Genomic DNA, 15,056 nt, shown 5'->3' on the forward strand with positions numbered 1-15,056 from the left:
ATGGGAATCAAACTCTTTGCATCCCCCTAAATTATAACTGAACTTTCCTGCCGAGGCCTGTGTTTTGAATGTTTCCTCCCTCTGTAGCAAAGCTTTATGGTGATATTCCTTCGAATAGGAGTCAGCAATCTGCAGCTCTGGAGCCGCATGTGGCTCTTTCACTCCTCTGCTGTGGCTCCCTGTCACTCAAAATATACATCACAACCGTCAATGTGTGACACCTGCCGGCACGCGATTTATTGAGCTTTTCAACCCCTGGTAGGCCAACCATGGATAAATCCAACAAAAGAAAAGTTTCAGAAGAAAACAGAACGTTGAATTCAACTACATATGCTAGTTTTGTGGCCGCTCAAGAAATAGTCAGGCACGGGAAGGGTTTTATGGCTCCCGGTGTTTTCTTTTCTGTGGGAAACGGCTCCAAATGGCTCTTTAAGGTTGCAGACCCCTGTCCTAGTTCTTCTCCTTCATTTGGGAAAGGAGGGGGATGTCATGTGACTGGTGGAAGTGAGTGACATTGAGTTGGCCAAGCCCAGCCAGGTTTTGTGGCTCCCGGTGTTTTCTTTTCTGTGGGAAACGGGTCCAAATGGCTCTTTTGAGTGTTTAAAGTTGCAGACCCCTGCCTTAGAATAATGCTTCATTTCTGGATCATAATGAGCTGTATTTCATCAGCTATCATGATACCGGGGGATAAAATTTTTCACCTCCATTTTAGTAGTGTGAAAATAATTTCGTGACAAATTCAACTCCTTTTATTATGTGTAGAAACTTTCCACTTTTGAAGAACATCGGTAACGCGACCACGTGTCTCTGTTCCTGTAAAGCACCAAGGCTGACCATAATTTCTCTTTGAGCAATTGCTGATTACCATTAATCAGTTCATCGACTCTTCTCATGTGAAACTTTCAGTTGTTGTCACCTCCTTTGATCTTGATCGAGCAAATCAGCTTTTCCTGGTTCTCGATCTTTACATTTTCGGGCTCAGCAGTGCACGGTACTCATCTCAACTCAGCTATGTAAACAGCCCTGTCCTCGGTGGTGAATTTCAGTTGGAGGGATTCATTCAGCAGTCAAAAATTCAGTCAGCATATTGCTTAAAGCACAAACAAAGTCAAAGAACAAGTGCTAGGTCAGAGTTTCTAGTGTATTGGTACTGCCATCTAGTGGCAGGTTATAAGATTGGCGGCTGTTACTTTTCATTCAGCTCTTGTATTTGTTCTGTCTCCTCACCCCCGCAAACCCCACCTTAAAATAACTTTAGACCTGTGCGTAGCTTCATATTACAACCAGACATACATTCCAGCAAAGGATGTGTCATCCAGATTCTACAAGGAGTAAGACAACGTAAGGATTGTATCAAAACAGAACACTCAATGGAAATCTATCCTGTTGCAAAGGCAGCTAAGACTGATAGTTGATTATTTAAGCGACCAGCTCCTAAGATGCTAAGGAGTAGGACGTTCTCCCTGATTCTTGATAGACTTACACCTGCCATATGTCACTGTCTTCTAGGGAAATTTGTTTGACTTCCCAAATAAGCCTATAGTTGCAAGCAGTGGTGAAATCCAATTTTTTTTACTACCGGTTCTGTAGGCGTGGCTTGGTGGGCGTGGTGTGGCTTGGTGGGCGTGGTGTGGCTTGGTGGCGTGGCAGGGGAAGGATACTGTAAAATCTCCATTCCCACCCCACTCCAGGGGAAGGATACTGCAAAATCTCCATTCCCACCCCACTCAAGAGGAAGGATACTGTAAAATCTCCATTCCCACCCACTCAAGGGGAAGGATACTGTAAAATCTCCATTCCCACCACATTCTAGGGGAAGGATACTGTAAAATCTCCATTCCCACCCCACTCAAGGGGAAGGATACTGTAAAATCTCCATTCCCACCCCATTCCAGGGGAAGGATACTGTAAAATCTCCATTCCCACCCCATTCCAGGGGAAGGATACTGCAAAATCTCCATTCCCACCCCACTCAAGGGGCAGGATACTGTAAAATCTCCATTACCACCCCACTCAAGGGGCAGGATACTGTAAAATCTCCATTCTCACCCCACTCAAGGGGAAGGATACTGCAAAATCTCCATTCCTTCCCCACTCCTGGGGGAAGGATATTGTAAAATCTCCATTCCCTCCCCACCCTGGGGCCAGCCAGAGGTGGTATTTGCCGGTTCTCCGAACTGCTCAAAATTTCCTCAGCCGGTTCTCCAGAACCTGTCAGAACCTGCTGGATTTCACCCCTGGTTGCAAGTCCCAAAAATGCAACTGGACTTTCTTAGTTTTTTTCCTTGAAAATGTCTATGGAGATTCTCAGTCCTCCAGGTCATGGTTGTCTCAAAGGTATTTGTTTTCCCTAAAGGCAACTGGACTATGTTTTCTTTTTCCTTTGAGGAAGAAGATGTTTCACTTCACATGCCAAATTGGGAAAGTGAAGATGCACAACAGTGGTGGGTTCCTCCCGGTTTGGCCCGGTTCGGACGAGCCGGTAGCGGTGACGATATGACATCACCGAACTGGTTCTTTTTGTTCGGGAGCTGGGCCCTCCCACTCCCCCCCTGCGTTATTCTTACCTTTTATTTGGCCCCGCCCCCAATCTATTCGCTGCCTCCCGAGTCCCAGCTGATTGGCTAGAAGGAAAAACAACTGATTAAACTCTTGCCACGGGGCTTCAAAGGGCCGCCCTACAGCTGATCAGTGTTAAAAGGCAGTGTGGTGGTAGACCAGTGCGCTCGAAAAACAAATGAGTAGACCGGTGCCTGCAAAAACAAATGAGTAGACCGGTGCCTGCAAAAACAAATGAGTAGACCGGTGCCTGCAAAAACAAATGAGTACACCAGTGCCTGCAAAAACCAATGAGTAGACCGGTACAGCTCTGCAAGCATTTAAAACCCTAGTAGACCAGTACCTCTGCTAAATCCTAAAGAATTGTCACATGACCATCAAACCACGCCCACAAAATAAGCCACGCCCACAGAACTGGTAGTAAAAAAATTTTGAGCCCACTCCTGGTGCAAAAGGAATGAAATTCATGAAGCTTAGCGTTAACTAGAGGTGCTGACATTTAAAGATTGCGCCTATGATTCAAAGGTTTTCTATGCAGCGTTTGGGAAGCCCAAAACAATCCTCGTCTTTTGTGTAAAGGTCACACGCCCTCCCACTTGGATGCCATTCGGCCCCCTCACCCCACCACAGATTTGTCGACTCAGCTCTTTTTGGCACAACGCTCCAGGCATTGCGTCACAGAAAGTGAATTTGCTAGGAGAGGATGTAGCCAGCATCTGTGAAATCCAACCCAGTTGACAACTTGCGCAATGATTCTTCGGTTGCTTAATTAAGTAGCAGGTTACTACTACTTGTGACTAAGCTTCATTTTATTCAAGGAACATTAATGTTTTGAGGAGACAAGTGAAGTGAAACAAGTGCAGGTTGGCCCATTGCTGCGTCAGCCCAGTTGCTGATGTGCAAAGCTGCTGCTTCTTCTTCTTCTTCTTCTTCTTCTTCTTCTTCTTCTTCTTCTTCTTCTTCTTCTTCTTCTTCTTCTTCTTCTTCTTCTTCTTCTTCTTCTTCTTCTTCTTCTTTCTTCTTCTTCTTCTTCTTCCCTCCATTCCTCCCCCATCTTCCTCCCTCTCCTCCTCCTCCCACTCCTCCTCTTCTTCTTCCCTTTCCCCTTCCCTTCCTCTTCTCCCTCTTCTTCCCTCCATTCCTCCCGTTCCCCCTCCCCCTCCTCCCCCTCCTCCTTTTCTTCTTTTTTCTTCTTCCCTCCATTCCTCTCCCCCTCCTCCTCCTCCTCCTCCTCCTCCTCCTCCTCCTCCTCCTCCTCCTCCTCCTCCTCCTCTTCTTCTTCTTCTTCTTCTTCTTCTTCTTCTTCTTCTTCTTCTTCTTCTTCTTCTTCTTCTTCTTCTTCTTCTCCTTCTCCTTCTCCTCCTCCTTCTCCTTCTCCTCCTCCTTCTCCTCCTCCTCCTCCTAGTCCTCCTCGTCCTCGTCCTCGTCCTCCTCCTCCTCCTCCTCCTCCTCCTCCTCCTCCTCCTTCTTCTTCTTCTTCTTCTTCTTCTTCTTCTTCTTCTTCTTCTTCTTCTTCTTCTTCTTCTTCTTCTTCTTCTTCTTCTTCTTCTTCCCTCCATTCCTCCCCCCTCCTCCTCCCCCTCCCCCTCCTCCTCCAGATTGCTCTTCATTTTGGACATAACTATGGATCATTTGACTTAAAACCGCCGTCTGCAGCTTTGCTCTTTCTAGATGATCTGGGACAATTCCCAGAAGTCCTCAACGGTGATGCTATTGGTTAAGATTGCTGGGTATTTCAAAGCCCAATACTTTTGGGAGACAACCAGAAGTCTGAGCTAAATTCCAAGCTGTCATGCCGTTAAGAGTAAGTTTCCCTTTCTCCTACAGGTTCTGCCATCACCACAAGATGGCAATATTTCCATATCCAACTTCCCATTACTCAGAAGAAGTTTTACAACATTCTGCAATGAAAGCAGAAAAAAACAACAACAACACCTAAGACGACTATATCCGGGCTGCAAACAGAAATATACCTGAAGAAAGTTTGTTGAATTTTGTGTTGAGAATTCAGAGAGGGGTCACTGCTCAGAGGACAAGCATCAGCTTGCATGCATACAGATTACAATGACCATCTGGGCCAGTGGTGAAATCTAAAATTTGTTACTACCGGTTCTGTGGGCGTGGCTTGGTGGGGGGGAGGGTAATGTGACTGGGTGGGCGTGGCCAAATTTTTTTTTTTACTTTTAAAGACATTTTTTCTACAACGAGGTTGCAGAAAAAAATGATTTTAAAAGCCTCTGACAATCAGGCAACTCAGCTGGGATCGCCAGAGGCTTTTAAAGGCATTTTTCCCCTCTACAACCTTAAGAGGTTGCAGAAAAAATGCTTTTAAAAGGCTCTGATGATCCCAGCTGAGTTGCCTGAACTCAGGCAACTCAGCTGGGATCGTCAGAGGCATTTAAAAGAAAAAAAGGGTTTTTTTTCTTTTAAAAGCCTCTGACAATCCCAGCTGAGCCACACGATCATCAGAGGCTTTTTTTTTTTTACTTTTAAAAGCATTTTTTGGCCGAAGAGGTTGTAGAAAAAATGCTTTTAAAAGTAAAAAAAAAAAAAGCCTCTGATGATTGTGTGGCTCAGCTGGGCATGGGGGGGGGATGTTTGCTACCGGTTCTCCGAAAACCACCTGCCTCCATCGCTACCGGATCCGGCGATCCGATCCAAACCGGGAGCATTTCATCCCTGATTTGGGCCCCCAAAATCCAAATAACCCTTGGATGATAGACAAGAAATTTTATTGGATGGAAGATTTGGATCCTCTGTGTCCTTTTCCCCCTCTTCTTCTTCTTAGAATTGATTCTATACAAGCCACTTTGGGAAGCCTTTAAGGCGGTGAAAGGATCAATATATTAATTCAAGCTCATCATGGAAGTGCCGCATGTGAGCGAAGCAAGCACGCACACGCGTGTGCTCCCAGTTCTGAACTGGTAGCGGAGATAAGTGAAACCCACTACTGCTTCAGATCTAAAGTACCATCACAGCCTCAACAAGTGCACACATAAGGTTAGAGAACTCTTCATGTGCCGTGCTTTCTAGTGTCTCTCAACTTCTGGGATTTTAAGATGTCGTTCTGCCCCAGCTACGGACCCAAAGAAGTCTGTACAAACCTTAGTTTACTAAATTAAATCAGTCTTTTTCAAACAAAGGCTATTCATTAACTTTCTTAACAGCCTACAAGAAACCAAAGATAAGGTAATCACAATCTTACTAAGGTTGGCAGAAAGCCCAGAAGCAATTTGCAGAGAATCCAGACGCAAAGGAGAGCGAACTAAAGTTGTTCCCTACAATTTGCTTCAGTCGGCATTCCTCCTTAAATAGGCTAAGGGAGTGGCCGATTAGCCCCAAGCCTTACTCTTGAGGAGACCTCCTCCTGAGGAGCCATTCCTGCCTTTTGGCAGCTCTGCGTGCCCGTACATCGAGAAGAGGCTCCTCCTCTTCTTCCTCTTCACTTATGGGAGCTTCTGAAGGCCCTGGCTGCATCCCCGCCTCTGGCACGACATCTTCTCCAGCCTCCTCATTGTCTGACTCAAGTGCCAGCTGCACAGGCTGCTGGCGCAGCACCACACCAGCCTCCTCGCTGTCAGAATCAGCTACTAGCTGCACAGGCCACTGATGGGCCACAACAGATGTCTGGATTTCCAGAATTTCCCCGCCATCCCTTCTCTAATGTGATCTATGATCTATGTCAGCAATGCCCCTTAACCAGAATGATAATAATCCTCCAAAAAGGTTTATTTAGAAATTGCTCTTAACACTTTACAGCATCAGGAGGAGATCACCCCCAAACAACCAGGAAAGTCCTAGCAGCCAAAAAAGTTCGACTCATAAGGAAGCTGGAGAAAAAAATTGTAAATTTTATAGCGGGGTTTTCCCCGCTTCCCGGTCCTTTGGCATTCACACCTCAGTTCGGCAGAAATCAATATTTGTACTTCAATTCGTCGGAGAGGAAGGGATTACAAGAGAGTAAGCAAACACGAAACGGGGAACAAACATGGAAAAGAATGCATCTATGCTGGCTGTTTGCTTAATGTGCTCCTGACAAAAATATCCTGACTTTATTTTTAACCGCACCCAGTAGACCTGCTTGATTTAAATTATTTAAATGTAAAATTTGTTGCTAGCAGTTCTGTGGGTGTGGCTTGGTGATGGTGGGTAATGTGACTGGGTGGGCGTGGCCAACTTCTTTTTTTTTTTAACTTTTTTAAAGCATTTTTTTTTTTACAACCTATACTACCGTTCTCCGAACCACCTGCCACAATCGCTACCGGATCGCCTGATCCGGTCTGAACCGGAAGCATTTCACCCCTGCCTAGGACACACCATTTCTCCCAGTTTAAGATTACAGACACAAGAGTTTGAGCAGTATATAGAATTCCTCTTTATTATGTTTTATATGCCTTTAGGCAAACATTTTAAAATGCCAGAGCAAGTTAAGTCTTCAGACATCGTGTGAAGGGGCTTTGTATTTGATGGAATCATTCATTCATTCCGCCATGTCACATGGGATGGAGGGATTATCAATCTTGTAAAATTTGTATGTGCAGGTTTCTGGATCTTCCTTACTGATGCATCCTTCAATGGACATGGGACCACCATACCTAAGAGTCAACACAACATCATTTTAGACCGGAGAAATTGAAAGAAGTAGAATTATGACATGTTTTGGGATGGCAACCACATGTCGGATCTTTGAAAATATTTTTGGGAAATAAACAGAAAGGCTGAAACAACCAGAAAAATATTTTTTTTTCCTGACGGTGTAATAGACAAAGTCACAGAGCCCTTAATTTTAGAATAAGTAGCCTCCTTAACTGACTATTGGAAAACCCATTGTCAAGGAATACCCCAACAGTTTTGATACACTTTCATTTACACTTTAAGCACAATCTTTATAAAGAGGTAAAAAACCCATCAGCATTTCCAATTTTCCATCTACCTGGAGCAGCACCCTATCTGGTCAGCAGAACAGTAGCATTCCATACAATTTTTTGAATTCCATTTTGATCCCACCGGATGAACACTTCCATCAGACGAGTCGATGCACTCCTCTACTTTTTTCCCTACAGGAAAAGGGGAGATCTTGGTCAGTATGTCACAAGAATTGCAGACTACAGGAACCATTTGCACCACTCAGGTGGCCCTGAGGACACAGATAAACCTCCAAGTAGCTTCAACAACCTTCTAAAAGGATGCAAATGACCAGCTGTCTGCAAGGAGTATAAATCCTTCCGTTCCCAACCATCCAGTCAGAACTGAAGAAGCTTCTTGAATGAGAAGCGAAACATCTTCAAAAGAAAAAAACAAGAAAGCCCAGTTATCCCCTGAAGGAAAAAAAAAAAAACACGTTTTGGGACCTACCATTAACAATTTTGGGCTCGATTAATTCAACAGTGCAGAATCCATAACACAAGCTGAAGATGGTGCACAACACGATCAGGCTGAGGAGGAGTTTCTGAATAGACGGAAAAATTAATCAGCATTGGCAAGAATCATTCAAGGGTTTTTTGGTCTTATTTAATAAAAATAAAATAAAAATAAATAAAATAAAATTTACAATAATTTTATCCTGCCCTGATATAAGTCCCCTGAACACATAGAAATTAAGAATCACCAACACGAATACAATGGGATTAAAATAGCCCTTCTACGTTGGACAGGCAAGTCCTCTACTTATGATCACAATTGGGCCCCTAATTTCTGTTATTTATTTATTTATTTATTTATTTATTTATTTATTTATTTATTTATTTATTTATTGGTTCGATTTACATGCCGCCCTTCTCCGGAGACTCAGGGCGGCTTACAATGCGTTAAGCAATAGCCTTCATACTTTTGTATATACCTGCTTAGTAGGGCTTTCGGCCCCCCCCCCTAAGTGGTGTTCTTTTTTTATATATACAAAGTCAGCTTATTGCCCCCACAATCCGGGTCCTCATTTTACCTACCTCAAAAAGATGGAAGGCTGAGTCAACCTTGAGCCTGGTGACATTCGAACTTGCAGGGGAAGGATATTGCAAAATCTCCATTCCCACCCCACTCCAGGGGAAGGATGCTGCAAAATCCCCATTCCCTCCCCACTCCTGGGGGAAGGATATTGCAAAATCTCCATTCCCACCCCATTCAGGGTCCAAGCCAGAGGTGGCATTTGCTGGTTCTCCGAACGACTCAAAATTTCCGCTACTGGTTCGTGAGAACCTGCTGGATTTCACCCCTGATTGAACAGCACTTGATGTTCCTAACTTCTGCAGTTGCGAAGCGGTCAACCTGAAACAAGAAAGAAAAGAATTCTCCTTACCATAGTCGTCTTTTTGGACTGCAGCATTGAGTATTAGCCGATAGTAACTGTGAGCTCTTATTTCCCCTGTGAGTATATATACTGTTGAGTATATAGTTGATCACAATACTGATAAGAAGAAATCCTGTTCTAGTGATTAACTGTTGTTTGTCCTGAGCAAACCTAAGACCTTTCACAGGCGAAGATTCTCCAGAACAGGGTTTATTAACTTTGGCACTTGAAGACAAATGGAATACAACTCCCAGAATTTCCTGGTCTTCAGGTTGAGGTTGAGATACACAGCTCCAGAGATGACCCAGTTCTCTCTGGGCCTCAGGAACTTCTGGCCATTTCCCCCCACTATTGATATCCTTTACAGCAGTGGTTCTCAACCTGTGGGTCGGGACCCCTTTGGGGGTCAAACGACCCTTTCACAGGGGTCGCCTAAGATCATCGGAAAACAGATATTTTCAATGGCCTTAGGAACAATTTTATGGTTGGGGGTCACCACAACATGAGGAACTGTATTAAAGGGTCGCGGCATTAGGAAGGTTGAGAACCACTGCTTTACAGGAAGAGTGTCAAACTTGATTTCATTGAGGGCCACATCAGGGTTGTTGGGGTTGACCTTGGGGAGGGGGCTGGGGGCAGGAGGGGGGGCTTCAAAAATTTTAGGAAGGGGTTCTCTGCCTGGTTGTTGGGTGGGCATGGCCATGGTGGGCGTGGCCTAGTCATCCTCCTGCACCATTATGGGTGAGGGGGTGTTTTTGCCCTCCCCGGGCTCTGGAGGCTTTCTTTGAGCCTCCGAGAGGGTGAAAACAGCTTCCCCAGGCTCTGGAGGCCCTCCGGAAGCTCATTTTTCGCTCTCCCCAAGCCTCCACGTGCACCCTGCACTTACCAGCATCCAAAATGGGTCATGTGGGGATTACTGGGAAGAGCAGGGTGGGCTGGGCTGGGCCAGCCAGCAGTGAGATTTGGGAGTTCTCCAAATTGCATGGAATCTCAGCTAGAGGTTCTCCCGAACCTCTGTGAACCGCCAGCAGGCTACCCCGGCTGGGGGTGGGCGTGACTGAGGTGGGCATGGCCAGCTTGATGTCACTTGTATCGGGGCACTTGTGGTGGCCAAATGCTAAGGCAGGACTTCCCTCAGACTCTCCCTCCCACTCATTATAATTTCCTTCCTTCCTTCCTTCCTTCCTTCCTTCCTTCCTTCCTTCCTTCCTTCCTTCCTCCCTCCCTCCCTCCCTCTCTCCCTCCCTCCCTCCCTTTTCTTTTTTTCCCTTCCCTCTTCATTCTCCTTTCTTCTTCCTGCCCCTCTTTCCTTCTTTCTTCTTCCTTGTTCTCTTTCCACTTCCCTTCTTTTTTCTTTGCCTTTCCTCTTTCCCTTTCTCCTTTCCCGTCCCTTCTTGCATGCTCAAATGCAAAAAGGGAAAACATTTCTCCTTTTGTTTTCTTTTTTTTACTTTGTTTTGCTAGCCCTCGGCCAGCAAAAACGGAGCCTGGGAGGGCTGTGTGCCGTGGTGGCCTCCTGCAGCTCTCTGCCAGCGAAAACAGAGCCCAGGGAGTTAGTTTTGCTAGCCGAGGTCTGCAGGAGGCTGTCGTGGCCGAAAACGGAACCTGGGAGGGCTCTGTTTTCACTGGCAGAAGCACCGTGGGACAGTCCTTCGCTGTTTCCAGGGTGGCCCCACGGATCAGATCTAAGCACCCCATGGACCAAATCCGGGCCACGGGCCTTGAGTTTAACACCCTTGCTCTACAAAACAGCAAGAGTCTTGTAGCTAAGCTGCTTATGTGTGTCCAGTCTGATTTAAGCGGGTGTGACTGAGAGGCAAACAGAGGGAATAAATACTTCAATTTTGGAACAAACGCTAAGAAGAACAACAAAAGGTGAGAATTGGCAAAGTTTGTTTGCTTTTCATGGGAAAATTGACGCAAGGCAAACTGTTGGACTCCATTCTACATTGAAGGGGGGGAAAAAGCAGCTGTTAGGATCCGGGTAGCTCAGCTTATCATCTGACATCAACCTTTATTGCAGGAAAAGAGAAAATAACTAATTACAGATTGAAAATACGTGTGCTGATGGGGCATACCTATTTGACTGCAGAAGTCTCTTTTTTATATATACACCTTCCTACCAAGAATGACCACCTCTCCAGGCCAGACCCAGAGACTCCAGAAGGGCTGCACCCTGTAGCTGGAGGGGCGCATTGCACAAGCCATGACTTCATAGCTGGAAGGTACATGCCAGGGGAAGGTTGCATACTGGGCCAGGAGGGAACTGCCACTGCACCACGTAGAAGGAACTACTGCGTAACTCATGGTTCTTAGGCCCAGTCCTCTTCAACATCTTTGCAAATGATCTAGATGAGGGGATTGAAGGGCGACTCATCAAATTTGCAAATGATGCAAAGCTGGAGGGAATTGCTAACGCTTTGGAAGACAGATTCAAGATTCAGAAGGATCTTGACAGACTTGAGCATTGGCCCCTATCCAACAAGATGCAGTTCAGAAAAGTAAGGTCCTGCACTTAGGTAGGAAAAACCAAATGCACAGGTAGAGCAGGGCTTTTCATTCCAAAATAAATAAGTGAATGAATGAATGCCAAAAGCAACCCCTCGGCAAAATGACCCTGAGTGGGGCAGGGTTTTTCATTTCAAAATCAATCAATCAATCAATCAATCAATCAATCATCATCCATTATTCCAGTGGGTGCAGGGCCAAATTGCATGATCAAAGGCAGCAATTTGTGGGCCCGATTCATTTCGTTTCAAAATGAATCCATTCATTTCCACGAGTGAATGAAACGAGCCCGTTCAATTCAAAATGAACCAACGAATCAATCAATCAATCAATCACAAGGAAAGCGAAGAGGTGTCAATCCTTTAGCTCTTCCCTCTCACTCCCTGGCCCTTTGGAATTCACCAGTGGTGGGTTGCACCCCCCGGTTCAGACCGGTTCTATAGAACCGGTAGTAAAACTGGCGGGAGGCTCCGCCCACCGACTCTGACGTCATCAGGAAGCTTCTGCACATGTGCAGAAGAGTGCACAGCCCTGTTCCAAACCGGTAGTAAAGTTAAGTTAAGAATTCACCCCTTGCTTCTGGAGAAATTAATGTTTCTATTTACATTCACTGGAAAAATATTTTGACTTTGTTTGAGCTGCACCCAGTAGAGCTGCCTGATTTAAGTGATTAAGATATTATGGCTGTAAACAGAGATTCTGTGTGACAAGGGAGATACCAATTAGGCACCGGAATGTCAATAACGGGCAAGAAAATAAATACATTTTTCTAACCAACAGGGTTATTGAAACTACATGATGTGTGATATCATGTAGATTTATTTCAACTAGCTGGGCTGGCTTGAGTTAAATTTTAAATTGATTTTAAATTGGATTGTTTTAATTTACGGCCAAAATATTTAATTATTTTAAACTGTTTTTTAAATTTTGTATGTTCTGTTTTTTACTTTGGCTGTTCACTGCCCTGAGTCCTATTTGGAGAAGGGCGGTATAGAAATGGAAACAAACAAATAAATAAATAAAATGTCTTCACATCCTCAACACACTTCAGTGGAGGATGAAAAGCGAGAAGTTTCCCATCCTCCATTAAAGGTACTCACAGGTTACCCCAACCTTCTTTAATTAATTTAGTTATTTCTGAAACTTTTCTCTCACTTTCTGATAAATCACTCCGGCGACCTTGGGTTCTGCCACTCCCAATTTAGTGGCTGGGAATGTGAAGAGTTTCAATCTCAGGCCATATTCAGGAACCGCCTGATGGATGGCCAACATTTTGGCTTTTTTGGGGGGGGGACTCTACCCTGCAGACACTGCAGAAAGAAAGTAAACTGGAGTGAAAATTGTATGTAAAACCAACATTCCTCTAAGTCATTTTGCATATCGTATTTCAATGTATCACAGAACAAAACCTCCTTGGGATCTCAATATGGCAATAAAATCAGGTAGTTGGCCTTGCTTGAAATAAACCGAGAGTAACTAAAAAGAGAACCAAGATTAATGAACAAGTATAAGAAGGAAAAAAGATTCCTGTCATACCAATTGTTATCACTATAAAATTCATTCATTCATTCAACCTTATTATTATTGTTTTATTGGTTTGATTTATATGTTGCCCTTCTCCGGAGACTCAGGGCGGCTTACAATGCGTTAAGCAATAGCCTTCATACTTTTTGTATATACCTGCTTAGTAGGGCTTTTGGCCCCCTTAAGCGTTGTTCTATTTTATACAAAGTCAGCTTATTGCCCCCACAATCCGGGTCCTCATTTTACCTACCTTGCAAGGATGGAAGGCGGAGTCAACCTTGAGCCTGGTGAGATTCGAACTTGCAGTAATTGCAGGCAGCTGGTACTAGTTAACAGCACTTTAGTCTGCTGTGCCACCAAGGCTATTATTATTATTATTATTATTATTATTATTATTATTATTATTATTATTATTATTATTAAATCTAGACTGCATAGAATTATCTTGACTCCCCTTCTCACTTTTAAATGCTGTCCTGCCCTGAAAGAAACTTATTCTAGAAGATCCAGAAGCAAATAGAACTAAACAGTTCATTATGAGCTACGACTGCTCATGTTGTCTCTGTTTTGTGTAGCTGGTTGAGATCTTCGGGATAGATACCTTGTATTTACAGATTTATTGAAAGTTGATTTGCACGTGGAAAACATCTGCAATAGGACAGCTAATCTTCAGTATATATCTTTAATATATAGTGATAAACTAAAGGCAAGGAATAATTTTCTAATCATAGTGACATTTTTGAACAAAGAAGCCATGTTAATATTTTTTTTAATAAACTTTTTAAAAAATTTTTTTAAGACAAACAAACATTGAGTACATCATTCATTTCTTCCATGTGTCATTTCGGTGTTCTCTTCAAAAATTTCTTCTCTTCTCTGTCTCTTCTGTCTTCAATCTCACCAAATCCATTACAAAGGTTTTCCATTAATATAATATTCTAATTACAAAAAAAAAAAATCTTCTTCAATCTCTTTTAAAACTTATTTATATCTCTTTTCTAACCAATAGTAAAATTTATTCCACATCTTAAAATATTCTGAATCTTCTCTTTCCTTTATCATCATAGTTAATCTATTCATTTTTGCACAGTCTACATTTTTTTTTTAATTACTTCTCCCTCCGATGGTATATTCTCTACTTTCCAATTTGGTGCATAAATAATCCTTGCTGCTGTTATTACATGTATAATCAAATATGAAGCCAGGTTAATGTTGATTTAAGTATATGAATGCAGGAGATTTTCAGGGCACGAAATGATTGACTGAGATCCAGGAACTAGAATATTTGAATATTTATCAAAGTCACAGAATGAGCTAAACCCTTGTGGCGAAAGATCAAATCAGATCAAGGGTTTAATCCTTGAGGAGGTTTTCCTCATTGCATACATCCTGCCAATCCTGTTTTTCGTTTTGGTAGTCCTTGAAAGCAATTTGCATACATCCAGGTTGTGAAAATGTCCACAATTCTCGCCCACAGGGAAAATTTCCTGTTTTCCCATGCTGGTGAGTTGGGTAAATATAACTGGTTAAAAAAAATAATAATGTTCCTTTAAGTAAACCGGTCCAAGAAAGGGCATAGATGATACACAACCCAGAGTTTCACAACTGGCCATGGCCAACCATTGGCTCCTTGATGTCAGCGTTTCGATGCTGGCATAGAGAGCAGAAGAGAGAGAGAGATAAGCTCTGAACTTCTGCCTGCTAAATCCCTTTGATGTCCGGTTGTCGTGGAAATGAAGTGGGGGGGGAGACATTCCTGGGAAATGACGAGACAAGGAGTCTGAAGAATGACTTGGAAGAGAGCCAACGAGAAGCAGAGATTTGGGGATCGGAAAGGGAGGGATTGGGGGGCAAAAGGTCAGTCTTGTCCGCATCGAGTCATGATCCGGTGGCTGTGCTCAATTAAAGAAAAGATTTCCTTAAAGATTGGCAGTTTGGAAATTCATTTATTTTGAGATAGCATCGAAGTCTGACACTTGAACTGGTGTTGCCATTCCAGGAGAATCCCCAGATTATGCATTGGGTCCCAACTGGGACAGTTCAACCCCATCCAAGAACTAGTCCATCTTGAGAGTTTCAGCCTATATAGACTTACGTTCTTGATAAACGTATCTTTTCTTTTATGTACACTGAGAGCATATGCACCAAGACAAATTCCTTGTGTGTCCAATCATCCTTGGCC

At 43.7% G+C, this 15,056-nt stretch overlaps 1 protein-coding gene across 1 annotated transcript; it reads right to left on the reverse strand.

The window, feature by feature from the left end:
- Nucleotides 1-6,910: 6,910 nt before the first annotated feature.
- LOC117659494 (small serum protein 2-like) lies at nucleotides 6,911-8,960 on the reverse strand. Its single transcript, XM_034407531.3, has 4 exons — nucleotides 8,852-8,960; nucleotides 7,915-8,008; nucleotides 7,493-7,616; nucleotides 6,911-7,154 (listed from the first exon to the last, which is right to left on the reverse strand). Exons 1-4 carry the CDS (start codon nucleotides 8,876-8,878, stop codon nucleotides 7,040-7,042), a joined length of 360 nt encoding a protein of 119 aa, XP_034263422.2. The 5' UTR covers nucleotides 8,879-8,960; the 3' UTR covers nucleotides 6,911-7,039.
- Between the last annotated feature and the right edge of the window lie 6,096 nt (nucleotides 8,961-15,056).

Source organism: Pantherophis guttatus, chromosome 9 (genome assembly GCF_059756535.1).
Source record: "Pantherophis guttatus breed Tessera chromosome 9, ASM5975653v1, whole genome shotgun sequence".
NCBI lineage: Eukaryota > Metazoa > Chordata > Lepidosauria > Squamata > Colubridae > Pantherophis > Pantherophis guttatus.